The 22,273-nt window shown below is 42.3% G+C and overlaps 1 protein-coding gene across 1 annotated transcript; it reads left to right on the top strand.

Moving 5' to 3' along the window:
- The first annotated feature begins 2,758 nt into the window (after positions 1–2,758).
- MEP1A (meprin A subunit alpha) lies at positions 2,759–17,323 on the top strand. The gene is made up of 14 exons (XM_009639610.1): positions 2,759–2,827; positions 2,913–2,937; positions 3,032–3,085; positions 4,013–4,053; positions 4,164–4,242; positions 4,543–4,660; positions 5,687–5,862; positions 8,872–9,093; positions 10,081–10,230; positions 13,106–13,321; positions 14,234–14,692; positions 15,853–16,026; positions 16,606–16,813; positions 17,176–17,323. Exons 1-14 carry the CDS (start codon positions 2,759–2,761, stop codon positions 17,321–17,323), a joined length of 2,139 nt encoding a protein of 712 aa, XP_009637905.1.
- The last annotated feature ends 4,950 nt before the right edge of the window (positions 17,324–22,273 follow it).

Genomic DNA, 22,273 nt, shown 5'->3' with positions numbered 1-22,273 from the left:
AGGGGCACAGCCTGCCCCACCATGGGCTGCCCCAGGGGCTGAGGGGAATCTCTGCTCTGGCGCCTGGAGCTCCTCCTGCCCCCCTGCTGCACTGGCCTGGGGGGCTGCAGGACTGCTCCTCTCACGTGTTCTCACTCCTCTCTCTCTCCAGCTGCTATTCTGTAGCAGTTTTTCCCCTTTCTTAAATATGTTATCACAAAGGTGCTCCTAATGCCACTGATGGGCTCAGCTTTGGCTGGCGGTGGGTCCGTCTTAGAACTGGCTGAAACAGGCTCTGTCCAACGTGGGGACAACTCCTGGCAGCTTCTCACAGAAGCCACCCCTGTAGCCCCCTGCTACCAAAACCTTGCCACATGAACTGAATACGGGATATGTTTGGGGATGCATACATTGTGCGAGATGCTAAATGAATCCATTAAATTGCATTAGTATCACATGAGATGGCTGCATAACCATTGCCCTCTACAAACTCAAATATATGCCTACAAAATGACTTCTCTTTAGACATCCTCTTTAGTTTCTTGGGTCATTTTTAAGTTAAGGGGCCTAAACCCAAGCAGTTTTCAGATGCTTCAGATTTTGCTTCAAGTTTTTTGTTCCTCTCTCACATGCCCTGGTACACATCCACAAATCATGGCCTTTGTGCTGCCTTTTGACTCTCTGCTCATCCATGAAAGCAGCCTTTACACGCTGTATCTTGAGGCATGTTTCTCTTACTAGCAGTGTGTCCTGTTCTGCTTAGGTATCGGTGTGCTTTGAAACAACAGTTCATAAAAGCAAGTGTTGAAGATGACCCATGTATGCTAAGGGAAAGATCTCTCCTCTGGACCCTTCTCAAAAAAGAAGAAAAGATCTCTGTACTTATTTCTCTGCAATGTGATCTCATACAAATAGCTTCCTACTTTGATCTGTTTGGAGGAAAATATGTTGCTGAGGTTGGAGGATTCTCTCCTTTCTAGGACAGGGTGGTCACTGTACACAGGCACATTTCCTACTCAAAACCTCCTTGCATTTGAAGCTTCTTCACACTGAAGTCTTGTGTCTCCCACCACCTCTGCTGGGAAGCAGTGTGTGAAGCACCTCCAGAGCGCTTTTTTCTTCTCTTCCTACTCAAGTCCTCTCTGTTGTGCTGTGGGGGGTGGTGTCTGTGGCACAAGCCTTTTCCTAATAAATTGTTGATTGCAGAGGTGGACATTCTCACCTTGGAATTTCAGATGTGAAATGAGGAAGCAGGATTCAGTTGCCTAAGCTTAAGGCACTGTGGCACTCCGGGGTACATGGGACATTTGCAAGGGGATAACAGGTATGATGCGGGACCTGTGGGAGATCTAGAGCTTTCTGGAGCATTGGCTCAGTTAGTCCATCTTCCCTCACTGATTGATGTCCCCTAAGAAAGAAGATGGCACAGTGCAGGACAAGAGTTTGTCATCTCTTAGGGAAGTGATCGTGCCCCTGTACTCTGCACTGGTGAGGCTGCTCCTCGAATGCTGTGTTCAGTTTTGGGCCATAAGCACTACCCAGCAACAACTAAAACATCAGTGTGTTACCAACATTCTTCTCATACTAAATCCAAAACACAGCACTCTACCAGCTACTAGGAAGAAAATCAACTCTGTCCCAACCAAAACCAGGACAGCCCCTCACTACAAGAAAGATGTTGCCTTGCTGGAACATGTCCAGAGGAGAGCCACAAAGCTGGTGAGGGGTCTGGAGCATGAGTCTTATGAGGAGCAGCTGAGGGAACTGGGGTTGTTTAGCCTGGAAAAAGGGAGGCTGAGGAGAGACCTTATCGCCCTCTACAACTGCCTGAAAGGAGGCTGTAGTGAGGGGGGGGTCGGCCTCTTCTCCCAGGTAACGGGCAATAGGACGAGGGGAAATGGCCTCAAGTTGCGCCAGGGCACGTTTAGGTTGGACATCAGGAAAAATTTCTTCACAGAAAGGGTTGTCAGGCTCTGGAATGGGCTGCCCAGAGAAGTGGTGGAGTCCCCATCCCTGGAGGTATTTAAAAGCTGGGCAGACGAGGTGCTTAGGGACATGGTTTAGTGGTGGGATGGCAGTGTTAGGTTAATGGTTGGACGTGATGAACTTAAAGGGCTTTTCCAACCTAAACAATTCTATGATTCTATGATCTCTGAAACCCACCAGAAGAGAAAGGAGCATCAGGCTGGAAAGCCAAGGATCTACTGAGATATGTGACCACCTCTAGAGGCAAAGGATTGCATGTTGTGCACTGGGACATCAGCCCTGGGATGGAATCAGCTGTGGGAAAACAGTGTCAGGGCATTAATAATAATTTCTTTTTTATCTCTAATCTCTACAACATGATGTTAATTATTAATTGAAAACAGCACTGCGTCAAATTCAAATGTCACTGGAGTGCTATAAACCCAGAAGAATTCTGCTTAAGCATGTGGCTTTCCTCCTGTGCAGTCGCGAAGGTAATGCTGACAGATAACAAGCACAGTGGGAGGAGTCAGCAACCCTGGGCCAGGTCAAGATCTTCTTACACGAAGGCTGGGTGGGCCTTCACCAGCTGCGCTAAAGACATGAAGTTATCACATTCCTCGCCATAACATCCTCCAAAGTGGACTTAGGTTAATTGATAACAACAACGCCGTCATATGCCATTTGCTGTTATAATAATGTTACAAAGGTAGAAAGTTCAAGGGTGGTTGGCTGATGCTCTGTGGGAAGCTCAGCAGCACGCCCTATATATTGCAAGAGATGGGAGGGACCGGATTCTTTTTCCATTGCAAAAATGGGCTCCAGCATCTTCCTACTCTGCCTAACGCTTCTGTTATGTTATGTGCATGGTACTCCAGTCTCTGTAAGTAGAAACCTGATTTCTACAGGCTCCTCTCCATCCAGAGACATCTCATGCCTTATACTGGTTGTATTTTATTCTCTTTCAGGTCGGGCACATCTCCAGTGAAGCTGGTGAGTGCTCTGTGAGCTCTTTTGAGTTTTGAAGCATTTTCTTTTGCTTGCTGTGTGCCACTACATCTGAACACATGTTTTGTCTGTCTTGCAGCAGCAGATGCTGACGCTGGTGAGATAATCAAAGACATCCCAGAAATAAACTTAGGTGAGTTCATGTCTAAATTCTCATAAGGCCTGAAAAAGCGTGAGCAAAATGCTGACTTTTCAGTGTTGTAAAAAAGACATGGGTGGCTGATGGTCAGGTAGTTCATGGTAACAAGAGGAATATATTTAAGTGAGCTCTGAATTACCTTCCTCTGGCTATGATGCATGAGTCTATCCCAGGACTCAAACCCTATCTAAACAAGAGGTGCAGATGTCTTTCACTTCTGAAGTTTGGACAAACCGCTGGTGTTAAGGCAGTAACATGCTGTATCAATTGGAAAGGCTCTGGAGTCCCACCAGCATTTCCCCCTCATCTCTATATGATTTTTATAAAGTTTTACAACGCTTAGATGTTTAGTGAGTTTCCATATAAGAGGTAAGGAAATCAAACTGAAAGGACACAATACACCATACTGTATTCTTCTATTTATTTTTTTTTTAATTTTCTGTAGTGCAAATTTTCTCACATCTTTGATGGTGCAAAGCATTCTTCCTGATAAATTACGCAGTATTGGTATATTCTCTAGGGCATTGACTCATTGTGTGTCTGTTGCCATTGCCTGGTAGCAAGGAAGAGGTTTTCAAACTAGTCATGGATAATGGTGGCCACCAGACTTCTGCCACCAAAACACAGACATTGCTGAGTAGTAAATATTGAGTAGAAGCTACTGTTACATTTGGGCCTGTCCCTCTATTTCAGTGCAAAGAGGTTGGTCCTTCTTTATTTTTCTGTAAACGCCTGAAGCTATGGCCCAGTGGGATGGAAGGGTTAGGTTAATGGTTGGACTTGATGTTCTTAAAGGTCTTTTCCAACCTAAATGACTCTATGATTCTATATTAACCTCGTATAAGCAGGCTCAATATGATTTATGAGATGAAATACATTTACTACTTCATTTACATTTCCTTTCACAAAATTGCCTTTCAGCTGCTGGACTGGATCTCTTTCAGGGTGATATCTTGCTCCCTGTAAGTAATTAAAAACTCTGTGTCTATCACTTATACTAATTGTAATGTTGGTACAAATCAGCCCATCTCCCCACAACAGATGCATCACAAGCTGTTAATTCCCTTTTCAGCCAAATCAGCGAAACGCCTTGAGGAATGACAGCTACAGATGGAAGTTCCCCATTCCATATATTCTGGGCGATAACCTAGGTAATGCAGATACTTTATTCAGCTTTCAGCTCCAATCCCTATTTGCACTGGGGTTACTGTGATTAAAAAAATACCTTTTTCAGAACTGGGTCTCTCACATTAAAATTCAATAACAACTAGATTGCTCCTTTATATCAAAATAATTTTTTTTCCTCTACAGCTATCATAACAAAACCCAATTTAATCAAATTAAATAATTTTTCTTGACAATAATTTTTCTTTCGGTCCCATGCATACCTTGCCTCTCCAGGGCGAGTGATCTGCAGTGTGTTAAAGGTGCTTTCCTGATCTGTTTTCCAGATTTGAATGCCAAAGCAGTAATTCTCCAGGCATTTGAAATGTTCCGTCTCAAGTCTTGCATTGATTTCAAGCCATATGAAGGAGAGACAACCTACATATTCTTTACAAAAGAAAATGGGTAAGGGTTATATCAATTTTTGGTTAGTTTTGCTGTGTAGAATCAGCTGGGAATTCATTCCATCTGACTTCAGCAGTCTAAAATTTTAGTCTAAGTCTATTGTCAGCAGAAAAAAAGAGGCCACTGAGAAAGCAACCCATTTTATCTTCTTAGACACTGAGACTGGAAGCAGCTGCCTTCCTCTGCTAACTGCAGAGTGTATTTGGATGATGAACTTGGAATCGGCATCTCACATTTGGATGGTTACTTTTCAATGAGGCGAATCCCAGCATTGCTGAGTTTTCTTCAACTACCTCCATTTTCCTACCTAGGGTTGTTTTCCATGTCAATAGTGGGTGTAATGAACCCCATGCACATCCTCTTAACTTACCAGGGATGAGCATAGCCAGAACTGAGTGTTTGAAATCTTTGGAAGACAGATCAAAAAAAAAGTGGGAAGACAGTTTATTGTAATATTCCTAGTTTTTTCCTCTTAACTTACCAGGGATGAGCATAGCCAGAATTGAGTGTTTGAAATCTTTGGAAGACACATCAAAAAAAAGTCTGTGGGAAGACAGTTTATTGCAATATTCCTAGTTTTTAAAAAAGGACCAAATCCTGCTGTTCTAAATCCTCCTAGATCCTTCCTTTCTCTAGCCCAAGTGATTGCAGAAAAGCTCAGTCCATCTTGACAAGTCTACTGTTTCTATGTGTTATATTTCTTGGCATGTTTCTTGGCAAAATGGCAGCTGATATAGGACTAAACTGCTGTGGATCTCAAAAATCAGGGATGAGCTTGTCTAACATAGAGCGTAAGTAAAGTGCTGGCCTCACGCAAGTGAGAGCGAGTATATTTTGGGGTTTAGTCTGCTTTCACAGTAGAGTATCTATAGAGTATCCAGGCATCTGGTCAGCATCTGATTTATGTTACTCCTTTTATATTTAAACCTTTTTTGATATTACTTTAAATCCAGTGAGCAGACTGAGAACTTAAATACAAAGAAGAAAACTCTACCTAATAGACGGTGAGCTCTCTCTATTTCTCAGGTGTTGGTCCATGGTGGGGGACCTGAAGACTGGACAGAACCTCTCTATCGGGGAACGGTGTGACTACAGAGCAATTGTGGAACATGAGATCCTGCATGCTTTAGGATTTTACCATGAGCAGTCGAGGACAGACCGGGATGACTATGTGAAAATCTGGTGGGATGAAATTATTGCAGGTGGGTTTAGACCTTCAAGTCAGATTTTGTAAAGTGCAGATTCATCATTATCTTATTTTGCCTCCCAGATTTTAAGACCCTCTTAAAGATATGATTTTAGAAACACTGGGCCACACCTGAGAGCACTGTAAATCGAACTGTAGACGTAGCAGGATTTTGACTCAGCTTCTCTGGTCAAAGACTAGATACTGTCTAAGGCCAGAAGAGACAATCCTTGCTTGGAAGCCAGTGGACTTTTTCTTTTTTTCCCCTTGGCTCCAGGACTGTTCTGTACTCTGATTTGGAACCAATTGCTTCCCCTCTCTGTGAATCTGTTTTCTCTTGCCGTGTAATGAAAATTGTAAACTTACTGGAATGGTGGGCGTGGAGGTGGCTCTTCTTTAATCAAAGGCCCTCTCAAAATCAGAAAGGCATTTATACTCCGAGATTCAGGCTTTCCTAAAACAGGAAAGGTTTACTTTATACATGAAGAAACCTCAAAGTGATTGGATCAGGTGCGACATAAAATAGGGCTCTATCCTGCTCTCTGCTGCCCAGCATGTCTCTGCAGGTTCTTGCCTTCAGGTTTAGTATCATCAGATTCAGCGGCTTTATGAATTTCAGCAAACTCTCCACAGTCCCCCTGGTCCCTGGGCAGTTTCTCCTGCTGTCTCCTGTAAGGTCTGGTTCTGTACCACTTAATGATCACTTATTTGAAAAAGAGTGAGTGGGTGTCTGTAACAAGTTCTGAAAGGCATGCTAGCAAAGGCACCAAGTGTAAACACTTGTTCTCAGTGGTGGTGCTTCACGATGCCAGTGACGGAGCCAATGCAGCCAAGTTGCCCTGCCATTGCTCATGCTCTGCGTGGGCAAACTGATCACTTCAGTCTCCAGGGTTATGCACTCGCCATCTTTTCAAATAAGTGAAAAATACATGCAAAATAATCATTAGAAAGGAACAAGATTCAAGGAACACTGTGTTCACTTTTGGAAAGATAAGAACTGCTGGTACAAGCAATTTCTGCTGACCTTTAAGAGCAGCATCTGATATTTTTAATTGCTCAAAGTTGAATGGCATAGTGCATTGCTACTTGCCTCTATCCTGTAAGTGTAGCCTCTTCTGGGGTGGCTGAGCAGTACGTGGGATGTGGATATTGATTTTGCAGGCTATATTTTTGATTGTTATGAACAGCACTAAACCCAAGTCACTTTATTACTAACTTCGTCTCATCTTGAATCATGGTGGCGATGTTGATGATGATAATAGCATCTAGACTCTGACTTTTGGGCCCCTTTTTCCTGTGTGCTGTAAGTAACCACCTCCAAAGCAAGAAGAATTACAATGTACTTGTAATGCACTATTGAGAGCTCTGTGATGTACAGAGGTATTGAAAAGCTTGACAAAACAGTGCCAGTTCTCCATGCATTTTTTTTCTCCAAAAAATTATGTCATTGAATCCTCCCAACTTGTCTGTGGTGTATTCAGTAGCCACAAATCTGGGACACCAAAAAAATGATGCAGATGATGGACTTTAGTGTGACACTACTCTGAATGGAGTCCTGGGGCTGGTCTGATATCATTACAGTCAATTCCTATATTCTGTAGGTTTCTATCCATACTATAAAACGTCATTTTCCAGTTAGGCAAATTCATTAAGTAGAAAACTTCTACTGAAGCCATTTGAAAGATGTCTGCTCCTCCAAAGGGAAATAAGGCTGCTATGATTGTGCTCTGTATCTGTGTATGTTTGTGTGCGCACTCACACATCTGTCCCTGCATTAGTGATCTGCAACCCCAAATTTAATAGCACGGTAGCAGTTTTAGCCATAATGCATTATCATAAACTGCAGTGCAGATAGCTGGCTCATGAGAGGAGAGATCTCCTATTCATGTTGCTGTTGACAGAAAGGCTAATGAGCCTACGAGACTTCAGAGTAAACACACAAGACTGGCTAATGAAAGAGCCTCCTTGCTGTATGGTTTATTTCTTTTAAAAATACACAGAAGTTGCCCTTTGCCTGGTAATGATCTTAAAAAACAACATCACTACACATGCCTGTGTCCTGCCAAGATTTTGTCCCCAGCTATAAAAAGTGATAGTACTTAATTAGCAAGAGTCTCACCCTTTTTGATAAAAGGTGCAATTCAAGTATCGGTAAGACAAAAATCCCAAGCTGTTATACAATCTCAAGCCTTGGACTGAAGACCTTTGCACCCAGAATGGTCTTGCAGAAAGGAAGGGCAGCCTTTACACAGAGAAGCTGTAATTGTCCACCGAGCGCAGTCACGTCCTGTTTTGTCTTAGAGAATGAATGCCAAATATTCTGAAAATATTTGCAGTTGGAAATGCCAGCACTCTCTCGTTACTTCCATGCCAAAGTATGTGAAATGGCTCCCTCTCTCTGCCCTAGCAGACACCTTCATCATGAAAATCTTTCTATAAGAAACCATGAGAAACATGTTTCCAAAAGACATTTCAATAGAAATATCATAGCAATATTGTCCATCTAGGGTAAAACCATAATTTTTTTCACAGATTCCTAATATATTCTTTGCTTCAAAGAAGAACAGAACCTGGAGGCACTCCAGGACTGTCATACCTGTCCCCTTAACGAGTAGATGGCTCCAGGGCCTTTCCTTGCTCATATATGATCTAATACCCTGAGGAACGTTTGCATCAATACACACAGGCTCTGGAATGGAGTACGTTAATCCTTACGTGTAATCATTCTGGATGTTTACTATTAGACCATCTAATCTGACCTCCTATATGTTCCATTCTCTAGAGCTCATTGATATTTGATTTTGGACTTAGTGAAGTCGCATGTGAGAGTGCAGAACTGCAATCTAAAGACACTGCTTCGCTGTCCAAATTACTTCATAAACAAATCTTGCTAAATTTGAATATAAAAGTAATTGCTTTCGAATATATCCATTCTTCCTCATAAAACTGTATCCAAGGGACCATGCTAAAGCCATTTCCTTTCCAATTTCTCTAAAGACTAAGCACTTTTCTGTTCTTTTACCAGGCCAAGAGCATAATTTTGTGAAGTACGATGATGGCTTCATCACTGATCTGAACACACCCTATGACTACGAATCAGTGATGCACTATGCACCAATGTCATTTAACAAAAATGAAAGCATACCCACAATCACAGCGAACATACCAGAATTTAATAACATAATTGGACAACGTCTAGACCTCAGTGCCATTGATGTGGAAAGACTGAATCGCATGTATAACTGCAGTAAGTCACAATTTAACCATAGCAAACTCTTTCTTTGTTTATATTTGAGCCTGGCTGGCTTACCTCCCTTATGTCTCTAAACCCACAAAAACTCTTCTCAGGTGCTCTTGAGGCAGTATGAGAGAGGACCTGTAGTGTGAAGACCTGAACTGTTTATTCCCTCCTCATCCCTCTCTTTGGGTCTGCTACCTCTCATTACTTTTGTAAAAGTTCAATTAGTTAACGAAAGTCAATCCATTCATGTCTTTTCTTCCATGTTGCTCCTAGGGGTTCAGACCTGTAGTTGTGTTTTGCTGGTGTGTAGGCAACTTCATTGTGCCTCTTTTGAGAGGTGAATGCAACTGTACTTTGTCCTCTTTTACTGACATTTGGTCTTCATTAGATTATTTGGCACCCGAGATTGGCTAAATCTAGAGTTGGACACTCTGTCTAGTTGGTTTTTAAGCTGATTGAAGATGTTATCACCATGTGTCATTATTAGTGAGAAGTTCTTGTCCCCATGGATTTGTCAACAGAAGCATCCACTTGCAGGCAATCTCAGCTGAACAGGCCTAAGGTAACTGAGTAGACTTTGCTTGAAGTGGAAGAACAGCGCTCATGCTCATCAAGCAGACAAGTGAGCCATGAAGAACAATAACCTCCAGCAAAAGAATGCTTAAATGCAACACCACCACTGTTCACAGAGTGACTTGTCTCTCCAAGGCTTACAAGCAGGCGTAAAGACAACCACCACCAGTCACTGTGCGTCAGCTGTGGCATGGGAGTTTTTTAACCTCCTGCAAAGTGGTCAAATGCTGGTATCTTTATGCAGGGAATCCCTCCAGGAATCAAACTTTTCCTCTTTTGAGTCTTTGTGTTCACATCTGCTGTGGATTGTCTTCTCCACATGATGTCTATACTAGTGTAAACAACTTTCCCCCCAAATTAGGGCAGAAATTTTAATGAGATTCTACTTTGGTGGTAATCATCTGTGCATTTTTTTTTCAGCTTCAACTCACACTTTTTTGGACCAGTGTTCTTTTGAGCTTGAAAATATCTGTGGCATGATTCAGGGCACTAGAGATGATCTAGACTGGGTCCATCAACTGAGCAGTGCTCCAGGACAGGAAGACCACACACTTTCTGGGCGCTGTAGAGGTAAAACTAAGAAACAGAACACCTTCCTATGGAAAAGGGGTTAACTGGAGTAATCGTCCCTTGTGCATGTCTGTGCTGGTCTGTGTACTTTAACTACTGTCTTTAACAACTTCTCTGAACCTGTCGTAGGCAACACTTGAGAAAACCCAGCACTGGATACTGAAAACTAAGGATTAAATTACCATATTTAGAAGATTACCTGGCAAACATCCGAGCTGCAGTGTTTCTAGTTAAGCAAAAAGCCATTTTTCTTTTCATGTGTCTTGGCCCTGTGAGCATGACTTTATGGTTGCACTTGTGTGTAACTTTTTCAATGTAGTGGAACGTTCTCCACACCAGCAAGATAAAAGGGGACAAAGAACAATCTTAACTAGAGGACTTTTAAATATAACCTGGAAAAGGATTTACTGCAACTTCCAAAGTCTGAGTAAGAGTTATGTTACCCCACGATAAGAACGAAACAGCACTCATAGCCACTCATAAATGTTGTGTTTGTAAAGTGAACAATAGGCTAAGCCTGAGGAGTGCTGGTTCTGGAGGTAGAACAAAGTTGTAAAGTATTTTATGATAGGCGTTTAGGGATAATTTTCTTTTTCAAGTGGTAATTTTTCAAAGGAAGAAAATCCCAAAAAGGGCAGAGTCAGTCCTAGTCCCAATCGCAGGGTGGTAGCTTATAAGTGAGAACAAAGATTAAATCCTAACAAGCACTTCTGAAAAGCAAGGGCCTTTATTTGTCATTATTTAGGCAGGGAAAAGCAGTAGAGACTTCCCCCAAAAAAGTTACTTTTATGGTAAATTTTGCCTAAGTGCAGAGTGAAAGAATCCTGGCCTAAAGCACATTCAGTTGTGCTTTATTACTCTTCGATAAAGGAAAAATTTGACTTGCTGATCTCAGGAGTAGACTATTCCCCTTATGTGACACACCCATGGGAAAGAACAGGTCCTCAACCACCTATAATGTTGATCAGGTCCAAAAATGCAATATAACTCAAGAAAACCCTCTGACAGCTTCTAGAAGTACATTCTCCTAACCCTCATCTGACTTTTTAAATTCTTACCTCTCTTTTTTTTCCTCATATAGTATAATTGTAACTGAAAAATAATTCCGCTGAGTTGTTTGAGATTATCAGGTAAAATCCAATCAGTCTAAAGTAAGCACTTAACCTGCACTTATGTTTAGCATCTAGTGACTCAGGACAAAATAAGTATCAATGTAACCTGCAGAGTTAATGGAGAGAGGTAGGTGCCTCTGAGGATCTACAGAGTGTTTAAATGAATTACATGAGTAGGGAGTGCCTCTCCTTTTGAACGCCTTCAATGATCCTTGGTTAGAATTGTTTAGGTTGGAAAAGACCTTTAACATCATCAAGTCCAACCATTAACCTAACACAGCCATCCAGAACTGGTTATGCAGTCATCTCAAGTGGGGGTAAATTTTAGGTTTCTAACACAGGTGGATCATATGTTGCCCAAAAAGTTTTGACTTCTCAGGTTTTTGACTTATTACTGGATAAACTGAAGGAGGGAAAGTATAATCTAACATTTAGAGAGGAGCTGGCAGCCTGGGTCTGGATTTGATCCCTGTAGCCCCATGCTGCCTAAGGCTGTATTCTAATTGCCATAGGTGCTTAATGTTGCCTTTATTTGACTTTATTTTATCAAAAAGGAGATAGAGTCTAGATCATTTAGGGATTTCATACCATAATAAGTTCAACAACAAAGTTAGGCACCTGAATAAGGCTCACAGCCCTGTTTCTCACTTGGAGCAACAGTGATCATGCTTATATTTAACATACTTAAATGTAACATACATTTAACTTATGGTGAAATGTCATATATGTGCATAAAGCCATTGGGTATCTTTGGCAAGGTTTCTATGGGTATGAGTTCAAAGAATTGCTACCACGTAGGAGGTAATGGAGAATATTCCCCTGACATGGTTAGGGCGAACATGATGAACAGCTCAAACAGCTCCACTAACCATGCAGGAGGCTGTACAGTGTTTATGCAGCTGCAGGTTTAACGGATGATGCCCTAGATGCTAGCTTGGACAAGAGTCCGAGAAACCAGCCCCCAACAGACGAAGCTTTCACACAGTAGCTAAAAGAATTTCACTTGTTAATTTAATCATAGACTATAATGAATAAAGGAAGAGCAATGCAATACAAGTAAGACGTGACAAGTCCATGTGATATCAAGATAAGAGATGTGTGCAAATGGTGGATCTCTTGTAAATATAAGGATAGAAGTAGACATTTCAAATCTAAAGTAAAGAATACTTCAGAAAATATTAGTGGGAAATTAAACTAGAGGGGCAGGAATTCTTAAATAATTTCCCCAAACTGAGAAGCTAGTTTTGAAAAGTCTTTGGGCAAGCTGTAAAAAAGAGCTTCTTCACATTCAAGGTCAGGAGAGTGCTCGTTCTGTGTCGAACTCTTCTTTATTATATTAATCACTGATAAGGAAATATCTTACTATTTACAAGGTAGTATAGCATGTGATCTCTGAGATCACACCTTTAGATTACCTTCAGTATAAATCTAGTAAAAAATATGTTTACTAGTCACTTGCAGTCAGCACTGAATCCTTTGTCTCATATCTCTGGCATCCCTGAGGCATCTACCTTCCAACTAGACCAACTAAAGCAAAATTGACATAAGCTGCCAGCAATGAGTTCCATATATACGCTAAACTACTAATCCTGTTCTTAACCCTGATCTGTCTTGGATGGCTATCACATACCATTTCCTCTACTATCCATGTTAAATACTACTCTTATGCCTAGTAAAAAAGTGGAATTGAAATGATGAATTTACACTGTGCAGCTAGCAGGAAATCTGGGAAGAGAGAGTGACCTTCTACACTTTCTTCACAGATTCTGGCTACTTCATGTACTTCAGCACCAGCTCTGGCATGGCAGATGAGGTGGCAATCCTAGAGTCTCGAATCCTTTATCCAAAGAGAACTCAGCAGTGCCTCCAGTTCTTCTATAAGATCACGGGAAGCGCTACTGACAAGCTGATCATCTGGCTTAAAGAGGATGATGGCACCGGAAATGTTCGCAAGTTGAAGAAAATCCAAACCTTTCAAGGTAATGTTGGAAATATGAGGAATATATAGAATATTGGGGGAGGAAAAGTTGCCTTACTGAGTCCATGAATGCAGTGGATTGGCTCAGAAATCCAAAGATTTTCCTGAAGCTACCAGAATATCTTGTAACCTGAATAAGGATTTTGGTATTAAGGGCAATCAGCAGTGAAACTGTGGGTTGTAATAACGTAATTTAGGCGCTCCACAGCAGAAGTCCCAATGTTCCTAACAATGTTATGTTATACTCAGTGACTGAGAAGGACCCCAGACTCTGCTGGAGCCCCATTGACTAGCTCTCCACTGGCTGTTATATGATCTAATTGTGAGCTGTCCAGATGTAAATACCTGTGCTCATTTGCAGTCAATAAGAAGCCCAGTCTTATTTTTATATGGTGGGAAATGTAAAAACATATGCAATCTTGGAAATGTGAACTGAGTTCCCACTTTGGGTGCTTTTGCTGAATGGAACAAATTCAGCCATTGTGGCACTATGCATTTATGTTGTCAAAACCCAAGACCTGTGATTACCTGCCTATATCAAGCTGCAGCAGTTTTCAAGGAAGCATAAGTTCCTGGAAAAGTGACAGCAACAGTTAACTCTAACACGTTGGGTCAGGTCATTGACTCCTATCCACTTGTTATGTCTTGGCCTTTAGCCTGTTGCCCTTTATACTAGCGACTGTCACTCACTAATGTGTGGAAAGTTCCTAATACGATGTGTTCAATGCATTTAGATGATAAGGCAATGTGAGTATATTGTAATCACAATATCAGCTTAAGATCTCTAGCCTTCAGGATTCTGTGAGAGGTCCAGTTGTCTAAAAGTGCAGCTGGAATGGATGTCTGGGAATAAGCTGCTTCATAATATCATTAACCATGTTGATGGCAATGTTTTGCTTTCCTTTTACCAAAGCCGATAACGACTATAACTGGAAAATTGCCCACGTAACCCTCAACGCTCAGAAGAAGTTCCGTTACCTCTTCCAAGGACTAAAGGGCAACCCCATCTCTTCATCTGGTGGGATTGCTATTGATGATGTCACACTGACAGAGACCCCCTGTCCCACAGCTGTGTGGGTCATTCGGAATTTCAGCCAAATCCTCAATAACCAATCAAGTGGAGTTATTGTAAGCCCCCGATTTTATAGCCCTGAGGGTTATGGTTTTGGCATAAGTTTGGTTCCCCACTCTGGATTCAGTGGCTACGCTCGCATCGCCTTTCACTTGTGCAGTGGAGAGAACGATGGTGTTCTGGAGTGGCCAGCTCTGAACCGTCAAGCTGTACTCACAGTGCTGGACCAGGACCCTGATGTCTTGAAAAGGATGTCCTCAAGCAAAAGCTTTACCACAAGCAAATACCAGGTTACATCAGGTAAGTGGTGTCTGCCTGGAGGAATGATGAAAATGAAAGTCAAAGAATCTGAGTCAGAGGACTGGGTGTAGGACTCAGAGTTGGGCAACTTTGGCTGCATTTCCCAATTTGGGACACTCTCCTGTGTATGACTCCAAATTCCTGTCTGTGAAAGATCATCTAATATGAAAAGTGATGCATAGAAGGTTGGTGTTGTTATGAACAATCCCTGGGATATCTGAGTTTGACTCTAAATACAGATTTCTAAGAGCTGGTAATTCTCATTCTACTTGTGGTTTGCCCATTATGATAGCACATACCACCACAGGATGGCGCAATGCCACCAGGGTGCTGTATTCCATTACTAAATCAACAATAATTTAAGCTTAAACTGCATTTTGGAGGCTTGTTTAACTTGAACATACATGGCCTGAATGCACAGTGTTCATGTTGTAGCTGTATTTAAGAAAAAAATACCTGAAAACACCTATGAGATCAGTCTGCAGCATTTGAAGCCTGTTTTGCTTGGCTGGGTGTAGACCACAGATTATGAACTGTTTCAGACAGGGGATACCTTTTAACACCAGGTTTATATAGCATGTGGCACATGTTCCACATCCACCCCTAGGATTCCCCATGGATATGTTAATTCAAAGAAATAAGAACAATGGGACAATATTGAGTTTGGTACAGAATGAAATATTAGGGATGAATCTCCATGCCTCTTCACTTTTTCCAGTGGAAGTTTAGTATACACTTTTTCAGTAGGAGATTTTAAACCTGAGGTATGAATATGTTTAACAGAACTATAGCAATGAACAAAATCTGCTAGACTCTAAACCATAGGTACTTAAAAACTGATAAGGAAGTGTCTACACAGGAGGGACCTCTTAGCTGGTGGCAATGGGGAGCTAACTTGCATTGGGTTAGTCCTCAATGAAAGGGGAGTTGTAGAATTTAAATGCCCTCGCATAGACTAAGAGTTCTCATGCAGACCATATCTAAGGATCTGATGGCGCCCATAATTTGTTGGTCCTCTGCGACTTGTTTGGTCATTTCAGCTCTGAACTTGATTTCACAGCATAAATTCCATTTGACACTGTAATGCACAAAAATGTCATGCCGTACTTCCAGCTGCAGAACTTTGTGGTTCTTATTCGTCACTCATATTCTCTTTGCAGATGTTAACAGAACCATAATATGGGAGAAACCATCAATTGCTGGAGTATTTGATGCCTCGTGCAATTGCTATAGAACTGTATCCTGGGGGTGGACTAACTTCATATCTCACAGCCAGTTGAGACGGAGAAACTTCCTGAAAAATGATGACCTGATTATTTTTGCAGAATTTAATGGTAAAGACCCTCTTCCTGCTTCTACTTACAAAAACCAAACTGGTGATCTTTTCAATCTCTTTTTATACACTCAAGTAACTATTGCCACCTGTCTGTGAGTCATCTTCTAATGGGGATCAACTTTTAAAAGCATTTCTGTGTCTTAGTTTCAGGTGGGTGACATTGACTGAAGTGAGTTCAGAGGAATCTAAATGGCAAGGATTTACTGAAGGTTAACTTCTTAGACATCTTTAAGCACCCTAACCAGTAGCTATGTCCATTTCTAAGCACTGAACATACTAAAGGGCCTTCCTTGATGTGTTTATTTTCAAACAGAACAGCCACATGGCATAATTTTTCAAAGTACAGAATACCACAGATTTACCTAACTAGTTACCATAATTTCAGTATTATTTTGTATCTTGTGCTTTAAGTAGACAGAACTTGCTGTGGGACAACAAAACCTCTGTAAAGGGCAAATGGATGAGGAGTACATTCTGGTCCACAAAGCACCCTGTGAGCCCCTGGTATGAAGAATATTACACATAGCATCACTTACTGTTTCCTGATGTCTTTCTCCTCTCTTTCCTTTCTTAAAAGATATAATTCACCTCAATAACACTGAAGTCCCTGTTAGACCTGCACAACCCGCCTTCATGGAAGGCCTCGTTCTTGAAAGGCAGAAGAGAGCAGCCCAGGATACAGAGCCCGTTCAAGACCGGCTGTCTTATCTTCAAGACCCGTGTGACCCAAACCCTTGCCAGAATGACGGAGTCTGTGTGAATGTGAAAGGGAAAGCAAGCTGCAGGTACCTCAAACCTCTTCCCTGTTTGCCTTGACTTTCTTCTGAACCAAATGATGCAGCTAAAAAGTATCAAGAGGTACAGACCTCAGAGGTCTAAGCCACTAGGTCTTCAAGGAACAGTAGGAACAAAACACTTCACTGCAGTGACTAGTTTCTACTAGTAGCCATAAGGGGAGGCAAAGAAACCTCGTTCTGTGGTGCTTCCAGGGGATGTGGATAGCTTCCAGACCAAGTGGGGATGTTGTGACATGAACCCCTCTAATGGGAACTGCTCATCCAGGACAGTGAGTGTGAGGACCTTGAGGTGGGCCTATAGGGCAGGAAAAACCTCCTGATCCATGCAAATCTGTACTTTGTTTTCCCAGGTGCCCATCAGGACAAGCCTTCTTCTTTACAGGTGAGAGATGTCAGTCAAGGCAGGTCCATGGGAACATCCTGGGAATGACAGTTGGTGGAGTTGCTGGGACCATTGTCTTAACCATCGTCCTCATTTCCATGATGGCTAGAAGATAAAGAGCTGCAGGGGAATAAATCTCAGCATGGTACTCTTCCATAGTTCATAAGACATCAATTTTCAGTGAAAAATGATTAATACAATTTGTAGAAGACCAGTCAGCATATGACTGAAATGCTCTATCAACACCTTGGCAGCAATCTGTTTACGCTGTAGGACTTGGCAGTTAAAGAACATCATGTAGAACTGTTGTCTAATAACAGTTCATACCCTGTCTCTCTTGTGTATTCTTTGAATGTTTTGTTTCTTCATCCAACAGCAAGCAGTAGTGCTGGGAGTGCACGCATTTTGTCTCAACCACAGTTCATATTAAATAACAGCTAGAACCTCTCAAAACACTGCAAAAAGTCACACAGAAGCATATATATTAAGATTCTAGAAATGTTCCTATAGAAATTACTCAAGAAATCTAAAGGGTTCATATCCATAGTTATGTAAATCGGTACATCAACATTCATTTTCCACGGAGCTGTGTTGGTTTACAAAAACTAAGTAGCTATTACATAAAATTGATAATAAACTACTACTATATATTTTTTGCCAATTCTCTAGCAGGGAAATAATTTCACATTAAAGCTAGTTGTCTTTCTAGAAGGTCTCATCACGTAAGGTTTCCAAATATTCAAGTGTAAATCAATTCTATGGGCATAATCCAAGTTTTTTTTTAAACATCTATAAATCTCCCATGATTTCAGCAATCTCTGGATGAAATTGGAGCAGGATAGGATCTGTAGTGGTCACCATTAAATCCATATCTCTGGAAATCATCATCTCACAAGTCAAGGAGAGGGGTGGGAGTGTATGAAGATGAAGACTGATCTGTGGTACTAGAGTGTGCTGGATAAGGTGTTAACACCCTAGAACTTATTGCAGATGGCAGGAAGCAACGAATCTAATATGTCCTAAGATCTCTGCTTTCAAGGGCTCTAACAGTTTCCACAACTGAATCTTTGTTACACAGCTTTCCTCCAAAAGCAGTTTCTTCTCGTCTGCATATCAGAACCGAAGGAATTCAGAATGCAAATGGTAAATAATTGCAGACGGTGAAGCTGCCCGTGTATATATCAGATACCTGTCACAAGGGATAGCAGCCTAGGTTGTAAGCAAGGACACTTGTTTTTACACTTGGATTCATCCTGGTGCTCACACCAGTCCTGTGAGTAGGGACAAACCATCCACTTAATTAAGGCAGTATCATGTTAATACTAGAGTAAAGGGACAAGAAGAATAAGACTGCAAGTTGTCACCACTCACTCCAAAAACATGCCTGGGCTCTGACACTGTTCAGTTTACTTGTGTAGACAGAGCCCAAGTCTTCACTCCCTTCCAAACCACATGCTGACTCATCTCTGCTAGGGGAAATTGTGATGGCGTCCAGTCACAGAGGATGTCCCAGCAGCTGATATTGGGTGCACTTGGGCCCTGCTCGATGCACTGGCTCCCTGTTGAAACCCAGGAATAAAAGTCTGTCCCCGGCCCCAGGAGAAGTGGGGAGGCACTGGTGAGGCCGCACCTTGAATACTGTGTTCAGTTTTGGGCCCCTCACTATGGGAAAGACGTTGCATTGCTGGAACATGTCCAGAGGAGAGCAATGAAGCTGGTGAGGGGTATGGAGCACAAGTCCTATGAGGAGCCACTGAGGGAACTGGGGTTGTTCAGCCTGGATAAAAGGAGGCTGAGGGGAGACCTTATCACCTGAAAGGAGGTTGCAGTGAGGTGGGTGTAGGTCTCAAGTAATGGGCGATAGGACAAGTTGTATGCCAGGGCAGGTTCAGATTGGACATTAGGAAAAATTTCTTCACCGAAAGGGTTGTCGAGCACTGGAAGGGGCTGCCCAGGGAAGCAGTTGAGTCCCCATCCCTGGAGGTATTTAAAAGCTGGGCAGACGAGGCGCTTAGGGACATGGTTTAGTGGTGGGATGGCAGTGTTAGGTTAACGGTTGGATGTGATGAACTTAAAGGTCTTTTCCAACCTGAATGATTCTATGTTTCTAAGGAGATGGAGCTGCTCTCCTCCAGGGAAGAGGAAATCCCTGTCCAGTCCATGTCCAGGACATCAGGGCCTTGCTGGGATCTGCTGGTTGCTGCTTCACATCCTGCTGGTTCTGGGGCCTTCTAGAAGGAGGCTATTGGGCTTGCCAGTGCTGCTGGTGGCTTGGTCGAGGGATTTCTTCTCCCTTCATCAGGAAGCTCTTTTTGCCCTGCTCTCATGCATCTTCAGAGCCTGCTGGCAGCAAAATATGGTGATTGGGAAAGACGACAGGGACTGGCCCTGCTGCCTTTGAATGATGTTACTTTAAGCTGCCCCTCAGCTAGACCCAAGCCCCACTAGCTCCTCAACCTGAGAGTAACAGATTTTGAGCATCTCATTGGTGCAGAAAAAGCACCTCAAGGGTATAGATGCAGTCGCTGTCTACAAACACCCCAGTTTCTGCACTCCTTTTCTGGGAAACTGCACACACAGTCCATTTTCCTTGGGATCTGAAGATTGCTAGTGCCAATATTCCCAAAAGGTGCCCAAAAGAAGAACCCCAAAAGAACCTATTCAGAGTCTGCTCACTTCCTTGCTCTTCTTCAGTTCCCAATCAAAGTGCTTTGTTTTACTACTCATTGGGCTTTGTACGGGGTATGCTGGGATGCTCTGTTACCTGCAACGAATGCTCCAAATATCCCCTAAACACTGCTTGACTTGATTTCATAGATAGTTTCCAGGATCTTTGTAGCTCAGCATTACTGCTCGCTCCTTCATTTCCTAGGAGCCTATGACTCCAGGATACAGGATTTCTCTCCATGAATAGGAAAATCCATGTTGGGCATCTGCTGCGGCTTGCAACTGGGCACTTGGTTACTTGCTAGCAAAAGGGGAAGTTTATTATGGGCAAAACATGATCAGTGTTGGATAAAGCTCTGGATAGAGCAGCAAAATCACCAGCAGTTGTTGCTGGGCCAACTGCTTATTTCACTGTTGTTGGGGAAAAATCATCTCACAAAACCTAGGACAGCCTCAGAGACCATCTTGGTCTTTCCTGTGTTGGCTTCCAGGCTGAGTTAACTCAGCCATTTTTAATGTAGGGTCGCAGTTCCTATCTGGCTTCTCCTGCTTCTGAGTTGATCCAGGAAAGCAGCATGGGAATGGATAAAAGACATCATGGCCACAGCTGAAGTGCAGTTTTCTGGAGTTTAAATAAAAGTAATCATCATGGTGTGAATCGTTTCCCAAGTGCAAATGCTGCACTCGGGGCTGCAAGCTCAGGAAAAGTCAGCTGCTAAGCACTACAGTTTTAGGTAGCTCCTCTCTCCAGTGTGTCTGCACTGCAATTAACTCATAGACTTTCTGTGTTCAGTCACTATAGGATGTAGCTGACAGCCTCTCTTGGCTCTCTTAAACATCATGTCTGATAAAGGCAGCTCTTCCACAGTCATTGGAGAAGAATATTTAAAGCATGAGTTTCCAAGGCACTTAAAATCTATATTTAGACTCCTTAAATAGACCTGTACTGAAGTTGCCCAGAAGCATTGCCTAATTGTAGTTTCTAACCTGAGACCTTCTTTGATCTGTACCTCTGAATACCAGGTCAGCTCTAGCAAGGCCCCCTAACTCTCTCCCCCAGGAGGAGGACTATAATAACCCTGACCTGCCATTTGGAATTTCTCTAGATAACTGTTTTTTGGAAACTGTAGATCAGATTTTTTTATACTTAAGTGTTGTATGAAGGAGAAAATTTGCTTTGTGTGCAAATACAAACAGTAGCTGAAGCGTTGGGGATTTTTGCGTATGGCCAAAGCATGTGTAGGTCTTTGTTTCCTGTTCAAACTTGAGTTTAGGGCATTCATTTTCCTAAAAGCAAAGAACCGTGTTTCAAGTTGTCCTTTGCTTAACTTGTACCACTTGCATGAGAAGTGGGAATTCCGTTGTGGGATGGCAAATCCCTTTCCCTCTAATCTCCACCCTCAGGCTTTCAGTGCAGAACATCAGTCTTGCTTGTGTGCCCCAGGGTGTTTAAATAAAAGTGAAGCCTTGGTCCCAAGTTAATTTCTCAGTTTCTGGCACAGTTAGTTTCGTAGCTGTTTCTCTTTCATGAACTGTCATGGCTTTTGTAACACTGGCAAGGACCTTGCCATTGAAGATTCACCCAAAGATGGTCCTTCAGTGCCAGGCAGCTTGGCATCACATCCTTTCCTCTTTCACATACAGTCAAGATCCACACTTAGCTAAACTGGGAGGTGTGGTGCAACCTCAGAGGGGAAATGTCTGCAGAGATAAGGTGTAGTGGGACTGTGCTGTCTCCAGGGACTTGTACTTTACAGTTTATGGAAAACCTATTCTAACTCAGTGGCAGTGGATGGTTCTGGAGCAGGTCAATGTTGCACAAGCTACTTCCAGAGTGGGTTAGACCAAGTGGCTGTCCAAAGGCAAATTTCGGTTGGAATAACGTGCGAAGGTCTGATTTTCAAGTTTCCACTGGCCATGCAGTTGAAAGAGATTCTGGATTTTCAAATGTTTCTTAATCTCTGTGTTGTAGTTCTAATATATTTATAGCTTCAAGAAAAAGAAATTGCTTTCAAATTAAGTAATACATTTGATTGATGATTTTTTATTGTCTTCAGTCATCACCACCTGCCCACACCATGCCTGTAACTTTAGGGAACAGTTTCCCATCCTGGTTCATCCCAAAGTCCCAGGAACAGGTTCATCATTGGTAAACATAGGTCTGATTCCCCAGTAACCAAATGGGGCTGTACCACCTGATGGCAGTATTTGCTATTGGCCTCAAATCTAAATCTTCGTGATTACGTCTATCATATTTTACACTAAGTTTTTTTTAACATTTGTGTGTGATATAAATACTTTGCAGGCTCTCTCATAGCACCCTGCTTAAGACAGGAGTCCTGCCTTTAAAGGTATAGAACTGATTCCACAGAAAGGAAAGAACTGATTCCACAAAGGTA

The sequence above is a fragment of the Egretta garzetta genome, unplaced genomic scaffold (assembly GCF_000687185.1).
Source record: "Egretta garzetta isolate BGI_Z169 unplaced genomic scaffold, ASM68718v1 scaffold235, whole genome shotgun sequence".
Lineage (NCBI taxonomy): Eukaryota > Metazoa > Chordata > Aves > Pelecaniformes > Ardeidae > Egretta > Egretta garzetta.
The sequence above is the reverse complement of the archived record's forward strand: the minus strand, read 5'-3'. Positions and strand labels throughout refer to the sequence as shown.